General features: G+C 42.8%; 1 protein-coding gene across 1 annotated transcript in view; it reads right to left on the bottom strand.

Moving 5' to 3' along the window:
- Positions 1 to 4841: 4841 nt before the first annotated feature.
- Positions 4842 to 22549, bottom strand: part of LOC141641666 (uncharacterized) — a 29337-nt gene continuing 11629 nt past the window's right edge. The window contains exons 3-4 of the mRNA XM_074450321.1: positions 5394 to 6464; positions 4842 to 5224 (exon numbers count right to left, since the gene is read on the bottom strand). Coding sequence (XP_074306422.1) covers positions 4842 to 5224; positions 5394 to 6464 — 1454 coding nt within the window. The remainder of the gene's footprint in view (positions 5225 to 5393; positions 6465 to 22549) is intronic.

The raw sequence follows: 22549 nt of genomic DNA on the forward strand, positions 1-22549 counted from the left end.
TTACACGTGAGTACGTGACCCGTATCAATTCAACCAGTAGATTGGACCAAAGTCAAAAATTGGTCAATATATAAGTATTCCTTTTTTTTTTGACAACAATGAACCGATTATATTAAAACAAAGAAGTACAAATACATAACATATTACCCAGTAGCTAAACTAACAGACTAGAAGGGGTAAATGACGAAAAGGTGGCGAATTTCATGAATAGAATTCCGCACACTAATTGGTACTGGCAGTGAACGTGCCAGAACAGCTGATAGTTTACGACATGAAATGTAAAAAGAGGCAGAGGTAAAGGCCGCTGACCGGGCCTTTCGCATTGCGATTAGTAAAGCTCTTGTCGAAGCATGTAGCATATTGTCGGCTCTGATAAGGGTAGTATACTCTTCTCCAGTATGAGAATCTGAGATGGACGTACGGTAGCAGTTATTCGGATTAAATCTACGGACCAACACATAGAAACTAACAGATTCAAAGCTGTTGTGGGTAGGCTGTCGGCTTGGTGCAGGAGCTTCAGGTAACGAAAATAAACCGGCTAGAGAGCTCCACGTTTCCGGGAATTTGTTATGGGAAGAAAAGAGATGTTCAGCAAGTTGGCATATTCGTGAAGGATCCACCGGACAGTGTTGGAAAATTATGGAATTTCTGACCGACCAGATTGCTTGCAAGACACAACCGAAATAAAGAAGAGGATCAAAAGCACTTGATGTATGATGCGAAAAGTAGTACACTAAATCAGCCAACCAGTGAGAAAAAGGTACCGTCACATTTGCGTGGGAAGTGAGACCAAGCATCGATGATTGCCATACATGTTGAGTAATGTTGCATGAGCGGAATAAGTGGTCTGCATTTTCCTCTGAAGAGCCGCAGAAATGGCAAGTGAGACCGAGAGACACTCCGCGTTCCTTAAGATTAGCTGAAGTAGGCATTATATTGTGTGCAAGGCGCCAAAGCAAGAGGGGAAATTTAAGTGAACCAGGTGATTTCCATATGTAAGACCATGGAAAAGAAGACTTCAAGGATGAGGACGAAGTAGTAGATTTAAGCCAAAGGTGCAAATAGCCCGTTTTAACCGAGTAGCTACCATCCTCAGTGTATTTCCAATAAAGGAAATCGTCCGTATCAAGAAGCGGAGGTTCCATTGTGATAATTAATTTAGCTGTAGCTGGAGCAAAGCGCCGGAAAATAGCTGAAGTGTTCCAATCACCGGAAGGATGTAGCAAATCCAATAAAATAGGATCAGGTTCCGTGTCTGTCCTATTCCGAATAGGAACCGTACCTTGCACCCAACGGCTGTTAAACAAGTTTGTCTGTTTTCCGTTTCCAATTTTCCAGCAAATTCCCTAGGAAATCTCATCAACCGCACGACAGATACCGTTCCAAAGGAAAGATGAGTTTGAGACACGAGACTTGGCAGTAGGTATAGGTAAGTCCCGACCATATTTAGGAACTAGATACTTAGCAAGAAAACCATTTGGATGTAGGTGGATTCGCCAGAAGTTTTTAACTAGCATTGCTTGACGCAGAAGAAGAGTGTTTTTAATACCTAAACCGCCATATTCTTTTGGTGCCTGTAGAGTCTCACGCTTCAGCCAATTAATAGAATGCCTTTTCCAATCATGGCGCCACCAAAACGCAGCAATTAGAGAGTCAATTTTCCGACAAATCCCGAGTGGGAATGGAAGAGCCGCCATCAGGTGATAGAGCGAAGCAAATAGAATGGCAGAGATGACCAAAAGCTTACTTGATTGAGTAAGATGCAGGGAAGATAGCGATGAAATGCGAGTCGTCAAGTTATCAATATAAGGATGAAATACTTGAGAGCGGTTTCTTGGGATGTCAATAGGAACACCCAGGTAAGTACCAAAGGTAGAGGAACTCTGCATCTTAAGTATAGAGGTTAAATGTGATTTAAAATCAGACGGAGCATTTGGCCTAAACTTAATAAAAGACTTATTAAGGTTAATCATCTGTCCCGAAGCCGATTCAAAGTCTTTGAACAGATCCCTTAGGGTTTCAAATGCTTTTGGGCAGCTTTGCAGCATATAAGTGCATCATCCGTATAGAATAAGTGTGAAACGGTTGGAGCATAACGGGAAATTTTTAAACCCGTGAGCATCCTCATCTTCTCAGCTCGAGCAAGCTGCCGAGATAAAACCTCCATGCAAATAATAAATAAATACGGGGACAACGGATCACCTTGTCGTAGACCACATGTCGGAGTTATAACCGAAGAAGGCTCTCCATTAATTAGAATCCGATAAGAAACAGTAGAAATACATTCCCATATAAGACTACGCCAAGCAGTTGGAAATCTCATATGACGCATGACCTCCATAAGGAAATGCAGAAACACGATCAAAAGCCTTGTGCATATCCAACTTAAGCACCGCATAACAACTAGAATCTTTTTTAGTCTTGTTGAGGTAATGGATAATTTCATTAGCAATGACTGAGCTGTCTGACATTAATCTCCCCGGCACAAAAGTCTGCTGTGAATCCGAAATAAGTGAAGAAATAACCAATTTGATGCGATTAGCTAAACATTTAGAAGCAAGCCGGTAAACCACGTTGCAGAGGCTGATTGGTCGAAATTGAGAGACCATCTCTGTTGGAAGGAGAACAACGTGAGTAGAATTCCATTCTTTCAACATGACTACCGTATTTAGGAAACGCAAAATAGCACTTGTAACTAGAGAACCAATTTGCGGCCAGTATACTTGGAAAAATCTCGGAGTAATATATAAGTATTCAAGCAAAGGTAAATTAATGATTATAATTGTTTTAAATACAAACTAAAATAAAATAAAATAATCGTACTCCAAAATCGATTTCTAACATAAAATTATCCGGTTAAAGTTGAGAATATAACGTAAGATATATGTTGATGATCATACCATAATCTTGTGTAACACTTCAATTAAACCTTAGACTGGGACTGCTCACCACCTACGGTACGTAGCTCGTCACTCGTCAGCGAGTGCACTTAGACGTATCAATAATACGAGTAATTTCAAATGCATTTTAGTTTCATTCATACCCGCCTCGGGAACTTCCTAAGAGATCACCCAATCAAAGACAACTTCCAGCAAATAGGCCACAAGAAAAAAAAAAAAAAACGCATCTTCTTATTAATCCGAGTAGCACTTTCAGTCACTTTTTTTTTTTTGAAACCCAACTGGGTAGATATAATCATTGATTCAAAGCGAGTAAACATTCGACAGACTCGGGTAACTTCTCGTACCAAACAACTTTACCCGTACCAGCCGGTAACACATGTGCCGGCTCACACATTGTTGGCCCTACTAGTAAACGACCACAAAATAGAATTAAACAAATTACAAATATTTAAAAGATCGACTAAAACAAAAGAAAAAATGCCTCGTCCCGTCTTCTTCCATCTGAGAGCATCGATAACCTGCGAGCAATCACTTTCCACCACCACCGACGTATGTCGTGCTTTAGCCGCCTCTACAAGACCATCGAGAATCGCCACAGCTTCCGCCACATGAGGCTCCCACACCTCGCTCGTGCTATTCGCCAAACTCCATAGCACCTTCCCCATATCATCCCTGCACACCGCACCCACCCTCACCCCTACTCCTCTCTTCACTCCGGCATCCACGTTAACTTTTACTCATCCCACTTCCGGTGCTTGCCAATCCCTTCCACCCGCGTTCTTTCCAGCCGCTACACTCCCACCCCCACTCCTTCCACAACAACCTTTATCCCCCACCATACTCGCTCCCTCCACCTCTTTCATTACTCTCCAAACATGACGTAAGATATCACCAACCTCCGCCTCCCCCCCCTCCCCCACAAACACCACCATATTTCGTGCCTCCCAAATCGCCTAACAAGCTACCATCATAAGCCCGTACTCCCTCTTGTCCATAGCTCTCCAACAACCCTCAACCCATTCCCTAATCCCCATCATATTGGCCATCTCCTCCTTAACTAATTGCAGCTCCTCCCACACGCCCATAGAGACCCAACAGTCCCGGAACAAATGGACACTTGACTCGACTCGACTCTGACACAAAGGACACAAGACATCGACACTAATGAGACGATGAGATAAATTTACCTTTGTTGCTAACGCCTCATTGCACAGCTGCCAGAAAAACAGTTTGATTCGAGGCCACACGTCCACTTTCCACAAATTGTTCCACAGCCACTTGCTCCGCTCCCAATTCGACGGCTCCGACTCAACCTGCTCATTCCTCGTAATAAGGCGATAGGCAGATTTAACTGTATACTCGCCACCCCTTTCCCAGTTCCAGAACCATGAGTACTCCCTCCTTTCGCGACTTAGACGTATATTGCGCACTCGATCTCTTTCGAAAGGCAGCAGGTAGGTGTCAAATTTCTGCTCATCCCATTCACGCCCATCAGCCGTCATTAAATCCGCCACCTTCACGACAGTCCCATCCCCAAAACACGGTGATACCACCCTCCTTGTGTAGGTTCTAGGAATCCATGCGTCTCGCCAAATGTATGTTCCCATGCCGTCTCCAATGTGCCTTCGAAGGCCCTGCATTACCACCTCTCGAGCTCCCACAATACCACGCCAAGCATAACTTGGGTTGTGTCCCAACTCCGCGTTAAGGAACGAAGCACCATTATAGTATTTACCTCGCATAAGTTGTGTCCATAGACATTCCGGCATGGTAAGTAGCCTCCATGCCTGCTTCCCAAGAAGAGCTTGATTAGAACAAGTGAAATCCCGAAACCCCATCCCCCCATACTCTTTGGCAGACACATACGCTTCCACGAGACCCACGAAATCTTCCTCTTATCATCATCATTTCCCCACCAAAACCTTGACACCATCGACCTCAGCTCATCACAAAAGCTAGCGGAAGTTTGAACACACTCATCACATAGGTAGGGAGTGAATTGGCAACAACCTTTATACGAACCTCCCTACCAGCCCTCGATAATATTTTCCCACGCCACCCTTGTAATCTATTATTGAGCTTCTTCCGCACAATGTCAGTTATCGGCTTCTTCGATCGCTCCACAACCGTGGGCAGCCCTAAATACCTCTCCTGCTCCACCACAATTCCCACTCTCAACCGTCCTGCAACCGCTTCTCTGCGAGCCTGAGAAACCCCACGGCTAAATGAGACCGTTGTCTTCTCCAAATTAACTAATTGCCCTGAGGTATATTCGTATTTCCGAAGAATAGAGCTCACCATATCCGCATCCTCCTCACTTGCTTTCACGAAAAAGATACTATCATTTGCAAAAAATAAGTGGGAAATAGAAGGCGCCTGACTCGCGATCCTTAAACCATGAAGCGAATTATGCTCTACCGCTCTTCGCAAAAGATTTGACAACACCTCCGCACAAAGAATGAATAAATACGGGGTCACCTTGTCTCAAACCTCGCTCAGGACTGAAAACCTCCTTCACATTGCCATTAATCAGTACCGCCAAAGACACCGTGGAGACACAAGTCATGACCCTATTTATCCACCGCTCCTCGAACCCCATAATGCGAAGCACACCCTCAAGAAAATCCCATTCGACCCGGTCATATGCCTTTGCCATATCGAGTTTGAGTGCCATATGCCCATCCCCACTCCTCGAGTTATTCATATAGTGAAATAATTCAAAAGCTATAAGAACATTATCCGTTATCATTCTCCCCGGCGTAAAGGCACTCTGATTGTCCGACACAATGTCAGATAAGAATTGTTTGAGGCGATTAGCTAGCACTTTTGACACCAATTTATACACTACATTGCATAAACTAATAGGCCGAAAATCACGAATTTTATCGGGTGCTTTCTTCTTCGGAATTAGGACAATATGAGTATGATTGATCTCACTCGGCATAGGAGAACCGTTCAAAATTCCCAGCACTGTACGCAACACGAGCAGCCCAACAATATGCCAGTAAGTCTGATAGAAGAGCCCATTCATACCATCCGGACCAGGCGCCTTAAGCGGGTGTATTTGGTTCAAAGCCTCCACTACTTCCTCCTCCCTATATTCCTGCCGAAGAACCTCATTCATACTTTCACTCACACGCCCTTCCAACCCATTAAAAACATCACCAAAATCTCTCTCAGGTGTGGCCCGAAATAGCTCCCTAAAATAAGACGTAGCAACCCGAGACACAACCTCAGCCCCGGACCGAATAATACCCTCATCATCCACAAGCTTGCTAATATAGTTTTTTGCCCTCCGCTGTCCAGTTTGTCTATGAAAATAACCCGTGTTACGATCCCTCTCCTTTAGCCACAAAGCCCTCGAACGTTGCCTCCAAAATTGTTCCTCCTGTCGAATAAGATCAGCCACCTCCCTCACCAACTTCCTCCTCCTCGTAACCTCCTCGACAGTCCGGTCCCCTTCATTTAGACGCTCGATCTGTCGCCTCTTAGTGGCAATGGCCTTAACAATTTTCCCAATATTCACTCTTTTCCACGCCTGAAGCTGAGAAGCACTCTCCTCTAACGTCGTCACAATGTCACACCCCCAAGCACAAAGCCCCTCCTTACCGCATCCTCACTCCCGTCATCCCCTACTCACACCTGTTCAAAGCGGAACCGTCTCTTGCCTCTGTAATACTACAGTTTTATGAGCCTCTGGGTACTCTATCGAGAGGGCCTTACTCTGTCGAGTAAGGGTGTTTTGAATTTTAAAACAGTGTTCTGCCTGTAGGGTACTCGATCGAGTAGCCTGGGCACTCGATCAACTAAGCGGCACTCGATCGAGTACGTTAGTTGCTCGATCGAGTAGCTCGGTTTACGGGTAATGTTTTGTCGGGTTTTGTTAATAATGCGAATAGGTATATAAAGCTTTCCATCATAAACACTACACTTTTATCAAACCTAATTACTTCAAAAGAGATTTCAACCTAAGTACTTTGCATCTTTCGCATTATTGACAAATCCCGGAGCTTGAGAGGTCGGAATTCATCATCCTTTACATTCTTGTGATCCTTGCGTCGAGGGTAAGATCTACGAACCGATTTTATAGTATTTTATTAAGTTTGTTTAAACCCTATTTTGGGGGTTTGGGGGTTTTGTTGTCTTTTATGATTGTTATTAATTGTATGATCATATGTTATGAGGAGGATTCGTAGAAGAGGAGTTTTGATAACAGCTGTTGAGATCGTCTGATTGTATTGCATTCCAGGTAGGGTTTCCCTACTCAGTATTAGTCACATGATGTGTTGGTTGTGAATTGTGATTGTTGAATATTATCGTACGAGTATTGTGACGGTTGTTGGGTTTGCTTGCTGATTAGTAGTTGTGATTGATTGTATCTGTTTGTGTTCTTCGGGGTGCGTCCCTGGCTGAGTGGAGTCACTTGCGGGAGTGGTTTCACGCCCATTATTCGCCTTCTGTGGAACCCGCCACAGAAGGGATGTGCACATTAATGAATTTGGGTTTATCGCTCGACGGAGATGAGCGGGGCTTAAGTGGGAACGGCTGCGGTCCCCCACTGGCGGCGATGAGTAACTTGTTGCGATGGGTACTCTGGCAGGGCTACACACTTTAGTGTGTAGTCAGTATTGTGGAGTTGGTGATGGAGTTCGGAGTATATCTGTGATGATTGAGCTGTGTTGTGTGTTGTTTTGTTGAGTTATGTAAATTGTGTGATTAGTACTGGCCCCGTTTAATTGTTTTAAAAACTGTGGTGATCCATTCGGGGATTGTGAGAAGTTGTTGAGCAGGTATGAGTCGAGATACAAGGAATAGCTGGGATGTGTCGCCATCAGATGATAGAGTCTTCCGCTGTAGTTTGGATAATTTTTAGACAGCTGTTTTGAGATCATGTAATTCATATTTTGGCAGTTTGTTTTGGATTGTATTTACTCACTTAAACATTATGCTATTTAAATGTTGTTTCTTCATTGTCTTTTGATTATCATTGCCTCGGGAAACCGAGATGGTGACATCTTTATAGCTGAGTGGTTCTGGTAAGGCACTTGGAGTATGGGCGTGTCACAAAGTGGTATCAGAGCGACGATCCTGAAACCTGTAACTAATGAATCTAATGAACATAGGGAGTTAATTAAAATGAACCCGGGGTAAAGGTTGTAGGAGCTAATGGAAAGGCTTGGGAGACGTCCTAAAGTCGCGAAATCGCCCTACAATTTTGAACCGGCCACATGGGGGGTATATGTCAAGGTCGTATGTAGTGTCTGTTAGTTTGTATGTGAATGTAACGATATATGTTGTGAATTGTTGGATGTTGGGGGTGGAGGTTAAAATTGTGATATGATAAGTTGGTGGGGGGTGTGTTTATATGCTGAATTGAATAGAGGGGCATGTTAATTGTTTATAATGTGGCACTTGATAACATGAAGTAGATTATTATGATGATTATATGAGGAATTGTGTAGAATTGCATGCGTAGTTATATGATAATGTTGAGATTATGCAGGTTGCATAGTACGTTGGGTTATATGAGATAACATGCGGGTAGTGTGTACGAGTCAGCATGACTCGATCGAGTGGGGGGCACTCGATCGAGTAGGTGAGGTACTCGATCGAGTGGGTCTGACTCGATCGAGTGGGTATTTGACGTATTTATGATCAGAACCGTGTTTTTAGGTACTCGATCGAGTACATGGGGGCACTCGATCGAGTAGGAGTCGCTCGATCGAGTGGCATGTCAGCTCGATCGAGTAGGATAGAGATCAGAAGGTCTGTTTTGGGTCTGGAGTCGGGGTACTCGATTGAGTACGTGGGGAACTCGATCGAGTAGCCTCAGCTCGATCGAGTGCGTTTTGGCACTCGATCGAGTGGGTCTGTGCAGGCTGTATTCGTGTTTTGGGTTGTATTATGTATGTTTATGTCTACCCTTTTCTTTTATAGTGTCAAGATGCCACCAAAGAAATCCGCCCTGTATGTGAGAGCTGAAAACATGACCACAGAGGATATCGTTAAGATGTTGGAGCATCAAGATGCTCTTACCGAGACCCTAAAGAGAGTGGGGAAAGATAAAGAGGTTGATCACTCAAAGATCAGTCTATACATAGCGAGGTTTAACCCGAAAGAGTATAAGGGAACAGGAGAGCCGATGCTTTTAGACAATTGGCACCGTGAGATGGAGAACATTCTGGAGTTAGTGCATTGTCCTGATGAGATGAAAGTAGAACAAGTTGCATTCTACTTAAGGGAAGCGGCTGGTGAGTGGTGGGATAAGGTGAAGGTGGGTGCTAGGGAGATGTATGCGAAGCAGGGTCTGCCTGTTATACCTTGGGAAGAGTTCCGGAGGGCTATGAGGAGAGAGTTTGTACCTGAGCATGTGAGGAGTAAGCTGAGGGAGGAGTTTGATGGGTTCAGGATGACATCTGATATGTCGGTAGCTGAGTATTACCGGCAGTTCAATGAGAAGTCTAGGTATGCTGAGGACATGGGTTTGAGTGATGAGAACCTAGCGCTGAGGTTTGAGAAGGGGTTGACCCCCAGGATTATGGAAAAGTTACCCGTGGAAATCCTTACCGATGTTAAGGAAGCTTATGAGAGGGCTGGGAGAGCTGAGAGGTTGGTGGAGATGGCCTGGGAGAGAGGAGGTGAGAAATGAAAGGAGGAGAGTGAGGGTGGTGGCCAATCTAATTACAAGAAAGGCAACCACAATCAAACTAGAGCGTTTTCTTCTGGCTCGGGGTTCAGTGCTGGGGCTTCCTTTGGGCGTGGCCGTGGGAGCGGTAGTGGTAGTTGGGGGATGACCTACTTTGGTTGTGGCGGTGTAGGCCACAAGAGAAATGAGTGTACGAGTGTGCCGGGAGCTTTTCAGAGATTGGCTCAGGGGAGCTATTTTCAGACTCCGACACAGAGTTATGCGAGCAACAAACCAGCTGGGTCATGGAACAACCGGGGAGGTCAGAGCAACCAGGGTGGAGGTAACCGCAATGGCGGTAATTCTTATCAGAAACCAGCTACGAACAACAACAATCAGGGGTCGGGTGCTAAGTAGGCTACTTCAGCCAGTACTGTCCAGGGAGGTGGACAGAAGACCAGTGGAAAGCTGTATATGATGGAAAAGAAAGCAGCTGAGGACGACGCACATGTTATCGCTGGTACCTTTCTTGTTAACGGTATTCATACCTTTGTTATGTTTGATTTGGGGGCGTCTCAGTCGTTTGTATCTTCGAGTCATGTCAAACGGTTGGGTCTGAGGGTATACGAGTCTGTAAGTGAGAAAGTTTTTATACGTTCGGGTGAGTCTGTATCGTGTGGGAGGTTGTATAGGGATGTATTTATGATAGTTGGGCAAGTTGATCTACCTATAGACTTGCTAGAGTTTCCTTTAGACGGTTTTGAGATGATAGTCGGGATGGATTGGTTAAGAAAGTACAAAGCTAAGATAGACCGTCATCAAAAGAAAGTGTCTTTGAGAGGTCCTAAGGTCGTTAGTGTGTCTTATCGTGAGTTTGTGGTCAAACCCAAAGTTAAGTTGATTGCAGCTGTGACCTTGAAGTCTTATCTGAGGAAGGGGTGCCCGTTGATCTTGTGCCATGTGTGAGCTGACCGGATAGAGAGTCCGACAGCTGATCAGATACCACTGGTGGGTGAGTTTTCAGATTTCTTTCCAGAGGAGATTCCGGGGTTCCCGCCGAAGAGGGAGATAGATTTCACGGTTGAGCTGAAACCGGGGACGGGGCCAATCTCTAAGGCACCGTACTGGATGGATCTTAAGGAGTTGGAGGAGCTCAGGAAGCAATTAGATTATCTGATAGAGAAAGGATACATTAGACCTAGTGTATCACCGTGGGGAGCACCAGTTCTTTTTGTGAAAAACAAAGATGGGAGTTTGAGGTTGTGCTTAGATTACAGGGAGCTGAACCGAGTGACGGTGAAGAACAAGTATCCTTTGCCAAGGATAGATGACTTGTTTGATCAGTTGAGTGGTGCAGTAGTCTTTTCCAAGATTGATTTGAGGTCGGGGTACCATCAGGTGAAGATTAGGGAGGTAGACATACCAAAGACAGCTTTCACGTCGAGGTATGGCTAGTATGAGTATGTGGTGATGCCTTTTGGGTTATCTAATGCACCGGCTGTGTTTATGGATTTGATGAACATAATCTTCAGTCAGTTTTTGGACAAGTTTTTGGTGGTGTTCATTGATGATATTTTAGTCTATTCAAAGACTAAGGAGGAACATGAGGAGCATCTGAGGATTGTGTTGCAGACCTTGAGGGAGCACGAGTTATATGCTAAGTTGTCCAAGTGTGAGTTCTGCTTAGAGAGAGTTGCTTTTATGGGGCATGTGATCTCTAAGGATGGGGTAGCTGTGGATCTGGCAAAGATTGAGGCAGTGACCAAGTGGGAAGCACCAAAGAATGTTGCTAAGATCAGGAGCTTCTTGGGTTTAGCGGGATATTACAGACGTTTCGTGAAGGATATCTCCAAGATTGCTAGACCTATGACAACGTTGATGAGGAAAGAGAACGTGTTTTGTTGGGATGAGAGTTGTGAGACGGCGTTCCAAACATCAAATGAGCGTTTGACCACAGCTCCTATCTTAGCATTGCCTGAGGGGAGTGAGAACTTTGAGGTTTATACAGATGCCTCAAAGAATGGACTGGGATGTGTGTTGATGCAGAACGGTAAAGTGATTACCTATGCTTCTATGCAATTGAAGCCTTATGAGGAGAATTATCCTACACACGATCTAGAGTTGGGTGCAGTGGTGCTTGCTCTCAAGATTTGGAGACATTACCTTTATGGGGCGACCTTTAAGGTATTTTCTGATCACAAGAGTCTCAAGTACATCTTCACTCAAAAAGAGTTGAACATGAGACAGAGGAGGTGGATGAAGATAATTGGCGATTATGACATGGATATTATCTACCATGAAGGAAAAGGCAATGTTGTTGTTGATGCCTTGAGCAGAAAGAGTGTACATTCTTTGTGTACAGGTTTATCTTTGATGAGGTTGAGAGACGAGGTAGGAAAGTTTGGGATACATATGATGCAGAGAGGGGATGCCATGGGAGATTTGATAGTGCAGCCTGATCTTTATGATGATATTCGAGGTAAACAGGCTTTAGACCCTGTAGATACCCGTATCCGTCGATATTGGAATTTATAGAGAACCCGACAAACACCCGATGATGATAGGACACATGTATTCTTTAGTTGTCATTGTCATTATTTGGAGCTCGTTTTACGAGGTAGAATGGGCGTCGTCGATGAAGTATTTTTTTTAATTTAAATGATATTTAAGTTAATGTTTTTTAGTAAGTTCATTTTATTAATTTAAATGATATTTAAATTATAGTCTTTTTTAAGGTGATTTCAATTTAATTTATCTTATTTTGAATTTATTTTCTTAAGTTTATTTTATTGAAAATAAAATAAATATTTGATTTGAAAAATCATTTTATGAATATATTTGATTTGAAAAGTCATTTATTTTAATGGGTTAATTGATTTGAAAAATCGATTTTTTTAAAGCGAGGAACTCGTTTTGCATCGTGTGTTTTTGAGCTCGATTTTAGCTCGGTTTTTTGAGCCCGGTTCTTTTGCGAATTGGCACGAATCTCGAGTACACTAACCCACCTAAGCCTCTACCCATCCACCCTTGTTCGAACCCCCCAAACCATGGCCCAAATTCTCGTCCCAAACAACCCCAACAGCCCGCACCAAACCAATGCAGCCCCTGTTTTGGCAGCTCAATCCCGAGCCCAAAACCCGCTCCAAACGCCACCAAAACCCGTGCCCATTAACCCTAACCCATACCCTGGTATCCTACCCATATTATCCTAGCTTAATCACCAAGAAAACCCCTCTCAAACCCTCCCAAAACCGGCTGGACAGCAGCCATACGGGATTGAGCCCGATTGCCTCTCCCTCTCTTTTAACCTACTTTAACTCCTTATAAATACCACCCCTTCACCATACATTCATTCCTCTAAGTTCTCCATACATCCAACCATCACATAGAAGCTTTAAACCTCAGAAACAAACCCTAAACATCCTCCAAAAACCCTACACAAAACCGACACACAAACAGAAACTGTTTGTGTGCCTCCTTCGAAAATCATCTCGTTCCTCCATCAAATCACCATAAAAATTCGAGTTTCTTGTTCCTAATTAACCATACAACATCCATACACACATTAGATAAAGAATCACGAGCCAAATTGCCCTTGAGAGTACACGAAATCCCTCGAAAAACAGAGTGAAATAACACTCTGTTTTCGCGGTTTATTCTTGTCTGTCCAGTTCTGTTTGTGCTCGTTTTTCGTGCCCAATAACCCAAATCGAGCAGGGGTTGCTTTAAGATCCTTGTTCTCCTCTCTTTCTAGTTTTCAAAACATCTTTCGGATCGAATTTTCGTCGTGAAACGAGGGAGATATCACTGTTTTAAAACTGCTGTCCAGAAACTTTCCAAAACGCGTGTTGCTTTGTTACTTCGTCGACGACGGCCTCTCGAGATAAAATCTACCATCGATTACGACCCAAGACGGTGTCAACGATACATGTAGGTTGAGGGTGCATCAAATCCCCTTCTCTTCTCTCTTTTTATTTCGTTTTTTATGCCTTTTTTTATTGTCTTTTTTGTTTGTTTTTCGTTTTAATTATCGTTTGTTTTAAATTAACTACGAAACTAGTTAGTCCGAGTATGAGTTAAAGTACCACCATGAACACCCGCGTTGACTTGAGATGGGAAAAGAAACCGCTCCTTCTGTCGGTCGTACACCCCCGTCTCATTTACATATCCTCGTGTTCAAGGTAGGGCATAAATAAAACAAGTTATCTAACTTCGATCTTCGCTTCGACCCTCTTCTTGTTTCGGCCAAATCGATGGACCTTAGGACCCGTTGCATGTTAGTTTAACTTCTGATTGTTAACCTATGACGTAATTAGATGACTTTAAATCAATTTAATAATCTAATTAGACACTTTAGGTGGCTTCGACGTAAGTTATAAAATCAATCGACGATTTCCGTAAATAATTGAATGCATCTATCTCTTTCACCTAATTTCTCGCTAGTATAAGAGTGCGTGATTAGCACCTTCTTATTGACACTCGATGAGTTAAATTAATTAGCGAATTTAACCTAATTGGACCCTTTAGGCCGTGTAGAATGCACCCTTGCGCGACAATCAATCAACATCGTTTTTAACTCGTTTTCTAACTTGTTTTCGATTCCTTTTCGCAATCATTCGATCTAATCAATAAATCTAACTTAGGAACTAGGTTGGCTTTGGTTGGGCCGTGGTTGGCCGTGTGATTGGCCGTGTGTTTGGCCTTTCCTATTTCGTTTGTTTTTGCATCGTTCGTTCTTTATTCGTTTTATCGCTTGTATTTAATTTATGTTTCTTTGAGTCACGTTTTGTAATCTATTTGTAATTTGTTCTCCTTTTTGAGTCAAAACCTTTTTTGAAAACCTTGGTTTTATTTGGTTAGACGGTTGTTCCCAATGCTTGTAAGAGCGTAGTAAACCGCATGTTGTTTAAAACAACATGGCCCGGTTTATGCTAATACATGCTTTGGTGCATAGCCCAATGTCTAATCCGATGGGATTAAGTGAGGGCACGCAATACGAGGAGGGACCCACGGCCGTGTGTCATGTAGGCCGTGAGTCACTCCCCCCATGTGCACGGTTTTCAAGGCCGTTTGGCCGTGTGTTTTGTGTCGCGTCTTGAGTCGTTTGTAGCAATTGTATTTAGATCGAGTTGTAATTTACTTATTGTTGTGTCGGCATGAAATGCCTGGTTTGTAATAGGTAGATCCCAACGGCTCCCCCACTCCCCCTTAAGCCTTGTTTGCTTTGTTTGTATGTCGTTTAGATTAATCAACCCACATGCTAAATTACAACTTTGACAAAGTTAGTTTAGTTGCATCTAAAACGACATAGAAATTGTTCCACGATGACCTAGGGTGTGTCCTATGAATCGTTCCTTTGAGTCTGTTAAGCATGTGTCATTCCAATAAAAGTTGCAGTTCGTTTCCAAATATGTCTTGATTCCAATCCTCAATCATTCCGAAACATGATAAAACGCACAACACACTCAAAGGAATCCCTGGGGTAGAAATATGTCCTGTTTCAAAATGTAAGGTACACTAGGATCCCGTGTTTGATTCCTTTACCTATTCCATGTCTGGTGGTAGAAAACCTCCATCTGAACCAACGTTTGTGACAAGCTTTTAGATGATTCTATGACAAACCCGGACTAGCTCCTTGTTTCCCCTATCGATGATGGAAGACAAGCCTTTTCCCCAACAAAATCATCCCATCTCGAAGAGAGAAGATATCAACCCGTTCTAACAAGGAATTGTTAGTTCTAACCCAAATTAGCTGGCGAAGCCCAGTTTTCAAGGTGTATCCATTTATGACTAAGAGAATGAATAGAAGATCATTTTCAAAGAGAGAAAAAAATGAAAAAGAATGAGAAAAAGAGAAAAATTGGAAAGATGAAAAAAAAAATGAAAAAAAAAGAAAAATGAAAAAAAAGATGAAAGAAAAAGAAAAAAGAAAAAAGATGTTGAAGTTATTGCGGAATGCTTTTTGGTTGAATGTCGAAGTTACGGAGGCCAAAATTCAAGTCAAGTACCCATAGTTGAAGTTCAATGGGCGAAACCCAGAAGCTTAAGTAGTAACCTCTTTACCCCTAAGTCCTTCCTGAGACAGTTACAAGGGGATAGTCGGGAATTTTGAGAATCATTCCGCTTGTGTTGTTATACCTAGCCTTTAGGGTCCAGACATGGAAATTTGAACCCACATCATTTTTTAACCAATTTGCACTCGTGGTTCATCAAACCCGAGACACCCATTCCAACCACATCAGCAGCCATAGCCCTTGGCCTTAGCACCATAAAACAAACCTTCAGAATGATGGTTAACCATTCCAACTTGTTATTACCAAGCTCCACATCCCAAAAGATCCAAGCCTTTTACACCCAACCCTAGACACGGGATTTAACGGTACTTTACAGGCTAGAATGGGATATGACATGATACCTTAGGTGAAACCTTCGAGTGTGTACACACAATCAAAATGCCATGTTTATGCACCATGATCGAACTACGTCGGATTTGATTTCGCTCCACGCGAATACGTAGGCAGTCCTTCAGAATAAGGGATTCAATCCACCCATCATCTAAGTTGTCATCTTGTCGGTTTCTTACGGGTTTTAACCAAGTCCAAATGAAGCCACCTTTGTTTGAGTCGGTCTTAGCACTCGATGTAGGCTAGGATAAGGATATAGGTTCAGATGAGTAGTATCAAGTCTCAGAATGAGCTTTATCGAACGGTTTAGGCAAAGATGCCGAGTCACATAGATGTGGATTTGTGTTGGGAACAGAAAATATGAAAAACCCGCTGAAAAGAAAGAAGGCGTGGAAGAAAAAATAGTAAAAGCCCGCTGAAAAGAAAGAAGGCGGTGGCAAGAAATGATGAAACTCGCTGAAAAGAAAGGAGGCGAGGAGAAGAGTGACAGAATGTTCCCAACAAGAGTGATGTGTGATGTCTAAGTGTTCTCATAAAATCAGTCTGTGTTTAGTGTCTGGGCGAAGCCAACGTTGTTGCTCCGTGAGTTTAATCCACCCTGTCAATGCCAAGTGATCTTGATTCCTATGTGCCATCGGGAGCACGACCATGCCATACGATATTCCCTTGTCCACATCCCAAGTCGACGACCTTGTGATTCCCTTTTGCCATCTTTTGGCGCCAGAATAGCCAATTTACATTTCTACCCCCAACAAGTCAATAATTGAATTTAAACTCGTGCACACTTGCGGTTTTATTTTCCTTTTTTGTTTTACGGTAGCGGGCTACGCCCACGTGGTTTACGAGTCATACAGAGTGTCTGTGTCGTATTTCATGCTCACCCATCAAGGTTCATTTCAAAAAATTTCAAAATTTTCGAAATTCCAAAAACTTTTTGCGAATTGTGGATAGATGATCCAAGTAGTAGAATCTTTTCGGGTCGATGGCCCAATCATTCAAAATTTTCCAATTCAATTTTTGAAGGGTCGATGGCCCAATCATTCAACATTTTCAAATTCAATTTTCGGGTCGATGACCCAATCATTCAAAATTTTCAAATTCAATTTTCGGGTCGATGACCCAGTCATTCAAATTTAATTTTAGGTCGACGACCCAGCATTCCAACACTTCAACTTCAAGCCTCGGGTCGATGGCCCAATTTTCTAAGTGATGACAAATTCAAAATTCGGGTCGATGACCCAATTATTCAAAATTTTCAAATTCAATTCTCGGGTCGATGACCCAGTATTTCAAATAATCCAATTTCAAGATCGATGATCCAAATGTGCTTATGTGATGATTATTGCTAGTACATTTTCTATGTTTCCAATATAGCACGATATGCTTCAACTGGGGGCTCTAAAGTCTTCGACTTTAGAGCCATTGCAAACTGGGGGCTCTGAAGCCGTTGGCTTCAGAGACCATTATCAAGATGAAGGGGATGACATCCACTCAAAATTCAATTCAATACAAGAGTATGAAATGGAAGAATTCCGTAGCTGAAAGCAAATGATGAAAGCGGCGACAACCTCCTTGGAAAGTCTCGTCCCATTCGGACAAGTGCCAGCAGATGATAAATTTTGGGCAAATGTCAGCAGATGACGAATTTTGGACAAATGCCAGCAGATGATAAACTTTGGGCATGTGTCAGCAGCTGCCGAACTACGACGCGGGTTTGATTCCGTCGAGAAACGGATACGTAGGGCGCCGAGGATAAGGCTCAATCCACCATATATGCAATTTTATGGGTCGACGACCAACAACGATAATTCGACGCAACAGAAGCAAGAGTCAATCCCCAACGAAGTTTCAGGTATGATCTCTCCTTATGGTCGAGCTTATATACGCAAGTCTAATGGACTATAAACGACCGAAGAATCCTCGGGTCGAAAGGGACTGGGGTATACTTTGACTTTCGCCTTGTCCAAGCCTCAGTCAAAGTGGGGGCTCTGTAGATACCCGTATCCGTCGATATTGGAATTTATAGAGAACCCGACAAACACCCGATGATGATAGGACACATGTATTCTTTAGTTGTCATTGTCATTATTTGGAGCTCGTTTTACGAGGTAGAATGGGCGTCGTCGATGAAGTATTTTATTAATTTAAATGATATTTAAATTAATGTTTTTAGTGAGTTCATTTTATTAATTTAAATGATATTTAAATTACAGCTTTTTTTAGGTAAATTCAATTTATTTTATTTTATTTTGAATTTATTTTCCCAAGTTTATTTTATTGAAAATAAAATAAATATTCGATTTGAAAAATCATTTTATGAATATATTTGATTTGAAAAGTCATTTATTTTAATGGGTTAATTGATTTGAAAAATCGATTTTAAAAGCGAAGAAAACTCGTTTCAACCGTGTGTTTTTGAGCTCGATTTTAGCTCGGTTTTTGAGCCCGTTTCTTTTGCGAATTGGCACGAATCTCGAGTACACTAACCCACCTAAGCCTCTACCCATCCACCCTTGTTCGAACCCCCTATTCATGGCCCAAATTCTCGTCCCAAACAACCCCAACCAGCCCACGCATAAACCGAGCAGCCCCTGTTTTGGCAGCTCAATTCCCGAGCCCAAACCCGCTCCAAACACTACCAAGACCCGTACCCATTAACCCTAACCCATACCCTAGTATCCTACCCATATTATCCTAGCTTGATCACCAAGAAATCCCCCAAAACGAACCCTAGAAACCCCTCCCAAAGCTGCTGGACAGCAGCTATTTCCAGCTAGCCCGATTGCTCCTTACTCCCTTTTAACCTATTTTAAACCCTTATAAATACCACCCCTTCACCATACATTGATTCCTCTAAGTTCTCCATACATCCAACCATCACATAGAAGCTTTAAACCTCAGAAACAAACCCTAAACATCCTCCAAAAACCCTACACAAAACCGACACACAAACAGAAACTGTTTGTGTGCCTCCTTCGAAAATCATCTCGTTCCTCCATCAAATCACCATAAAAATTCGAGTTTCTTGTTCCTAATTAACCATACAACATCCATACACACATTAGATAAAGAATCACGAGCCAAATTGCCCTTGAGAGTACACGAAATCCCTCGAAAAACAGAGTGAAATAACACTCTGTTTTCGCGGTTTATTCTTGTCTGTCCAGTTCTGTTTGTGCTCGTTTTTCGTGCCCAATAACCCAAATCGAGCAGGGGTTGCTTTAAGATCCTTGTTCTCCTCTCTTTCTAGTTTTCAAAACATCTTTCGGATCGAATTTTCGTCGTGAAACGAGGGAGATATCACTGTTTTAAAACTGCTGTCCAGAAACTTTCCAAAACGCGTGTTGCTTTGTTACTTCGTCGACGACGGCCTCTCGAGATAAAATCTACCATCGATTACGACCCAAGACGGTGTCAACGATACATGTAGGTTGAGGGTGCATCAAATCCCCTTCTCTTCTCTCTTTTTATTTCGTTTTTTATGCCTTTTTTTATTGTCTTTTTTGTTTGTTTTTCGTTTTAATTATCGTTTGTTTTAAATTAACTACGAAACTAGTTAGTCCGAGTATGAGTTAAAGTACCACCATGAACACCCGCGTTGACTTGAGATGGGAAAAGAAACCGCTCCTTCTGTCGGTCGTACACCCCCGTCTCATTTACATATCCTCGTGTTCAAGGTAGGGCATAAATAAAACAAGTTATCTAACTTCGATCTTCGCTTTCGACCCTCTTACTGTTTCGGCCAAATCGATGGACCTTAGGACCCGTTGCATGTTAGTTTAACTTCTGATTGTTAACCTATGACGTAATTAGATGACTTTAAATCAATTTAATAATCTAATTAGACACTTTAGGTGGCTTCGACGTAAGTTATAAAATCAATCGACGATTTCTGTAAATAATTGAATGCATCTATCTCTTTCACCTAATTTCTCGCTAGTATAAGAGTGCGTGATTAGCACCTTCTTATTGACACTCGATGAGTTAAATTAATTAGCGAATTTAACCTCATTGGACCCTTTAGGCCGTGTAGAATGCACCCTTGCGCGACAATCAATCAACATCGTTTTTAACTCGTTTTCTAACTTGTTTTCGATTCCTTTTCGCAATCATTCGATCTAATCAATAAATCTAACTTAGGAACTAGGTTGGCTTTGGTTGGGCCGTGGTTGGCCGTGTGATTGGCCGTGTGTTTGGCCTTTCCTATTTCGTTTGTTTTTGCATCGTTCGTTCTTTATTCGTTTTATCGCTTGTATTTAATTTATGTTTCTTTGAGTCACGTTTTGTAATCTATTTGTAATTTGTTCTCCTTTTTGAGTCAAAACCTTTTTTGAAAACCTTGGTTTTATTTGGTTAGACGGTTGTTCCCAATGCTTGTAAGAGCGTAGTAAACCGCATGTTGTTTAAAACAACATGGCCCGGTTTATGCTAATACATGCTTTGGTGCATAGCCCAATGTCTAATCCGATGGGATTAAGTGAGGGCACGCAATACGAGGAGGGACCCACGGCCGTGTGTCATGTAGGCCGTGAGTCACTCCCCCCATGTGCACGGTTTTCAAGGCCGTTTGGCCGTGTGTTTTGTGTCGCGTCTTGAGTCGTTTGTAGCAATTGTATTTAGATCGAGTTGTAATTTACTTATTGTTGTGTCGGCATGAAATGCCTGGTTTGTAATAGGTAGATCCCAACGGCTCCCCCACTCCCCCTTAAGCCTTGTTTGCTTTGTTTGTATGTCGTTTAGATTAATCAACCCACATGCTAAATTACAACTTTGACAAAGTTAGTTTAGTTGCATCTAAAACGACATAGAAATTGTTGTCACATGATAGGGTTAAAACAACGTTTGCATTACATACATCGCAGTAGCTATGACCTTGTTTGAAATCCGACACTTGACTTAGTAGAGGCCGTTATTGACGGGCGGGGTTGGGTGTCCTTATGGGCTTCCCAACACGTACCCTCACCCCTTACTCAAGATCTATGGTTTGTGGATCCGTCTAAATACCATTGGATTACGAGAGTCATTCTAATCGAGTGATATAGGGTACAAGTCTTTATCTTTAATCACTCGTAGTCGATGGGCTTTATGCTTTTCGATGAAAGGTGTAAAGTTGACTTGAACGGTTCCAAGTTCCCAAAAAACTTGGTGGCGACTCTAATTTGTCTTAATTCGATTCGAAAGAACCTCGAGTCGATTATGTCAGGTGTGGATCTCTCGGACGCAGTTCCCGAGGGCCTTGTCCCGATTTGGCGACTCACTGGGGAAAAGAGGACTAGTTACACTTTGTGTTTCTAGGGTCTTTTCCTCCGAGGTGAAACTTGAAAAGAAAGTGTTGGAAAGTAAAACATTACTCATAGTGCTACGATTCATGCATAAACCCTTAAGGACTTGCCGGGCCGCCCCCGGCGTTTCTTCGTGATGCGTGGGGGCGACGTCCCACTATGCCAGGAAGCTGCACATTGCTCGCTTCCACTTCGCCTCGCGTGGTTCTTGGGAATGGGGACGATCTTCTAGGTACTTTACCTTAAGACACCTTGCTCTATAAGACCGCAAAAGGATGGAGGGCATAGACCTTCTTATAGAAGACTTGCCGAGACTTAGAGATGTCTAGGAGCATACATCCTTATAACATGAGAATGACAATGTGCAATGTGTTTTCCCGAGTCTTTATTTTCGAAAATTCCCATGTCCTTTTCAAAACCGAACTTTTGAACAACTTATTTTCAAAATAGCATGGTTTTAAAAACGCGGAATGCTGCCCAAATAGGACTAGAATTTTCGGCCCAAAAACAAGCTTTTATAGCCGGCATGCTGCCCATTTCAAATCTCATTTTCAAATCAATCCTTCATTTTTTTCAAAATCAATCCAAAATGTTTCTCGAACCTCAACCAAGCATGAAATGCGTCAAGTCGTGTCCGGGTCATGGCCATGTTAGGCCGGGTATGTTTCATTTTAAGGGTCTAGAACACGACCTTGTTGGGTCACCCAAGCTCACCTCTTGGGCTTTGAGTCATGTTGGTCGACCTTTTGGTTTAGGATAGTCCACAAAAAACGTCCAAGCTAGGCCCTTGTGGACGTTTCACTCGAACCCATGGGCTATGTTAGCCCAATCACGGGTTTAGTCACACCAAGTCCAGTTTAGAATCGAGTTATGACAGCTTGACTCATGTCGTTTTGTCGAGTCTAAAATGAACCAATGTCTAAATCAAACCGTGAGTCGAACCTTTTGGTTAATCAATCTCAAGTCGAGTCTTTGTTTGAGTCAAGTTGGGGTCGTGTCCTTAAGTGTGCAGGGGCTCTTACTTTAAATATTGGCTCAGTACGGGGTTTTCTTGTAGAAAGGCCGCCAAAAACCCGACGTCAAGCAATGGAAGATGCTATCAACAAGCTCACGGAGGCCGTGAACCTCATGATGACCCGAATGGATGTGATCGAGTCTAAGTTGGTTGAAGATTCCTCTTCATCTACCCCACCTCTGACTGATTTGGAGAAACGGTTCAAGTTCATCGAGGACCGTTTGAAGCTCTCCCAGGGGAAGAACATTCACTATGAGAATGCTAGGGCCTATGCCCCAGTTCAAGATAAGTTGCCCACGAACATGGTACTCACTGATATC

Source organism: Silene latifolia, chromosome 2, assembly GCF_048544455.1.
Source record: "Silene latifolia isolate original U9 population chromosome 2, ASM4854445v1, whole genome shotgun sequence".
Classification (NCBI taxonomy): Eukaryota; Viridiplantae; Streptophyta; class Magnoliopsida; order Caryophyllales; family Caryophyllaceae; genus Silene; species Silene latifolia.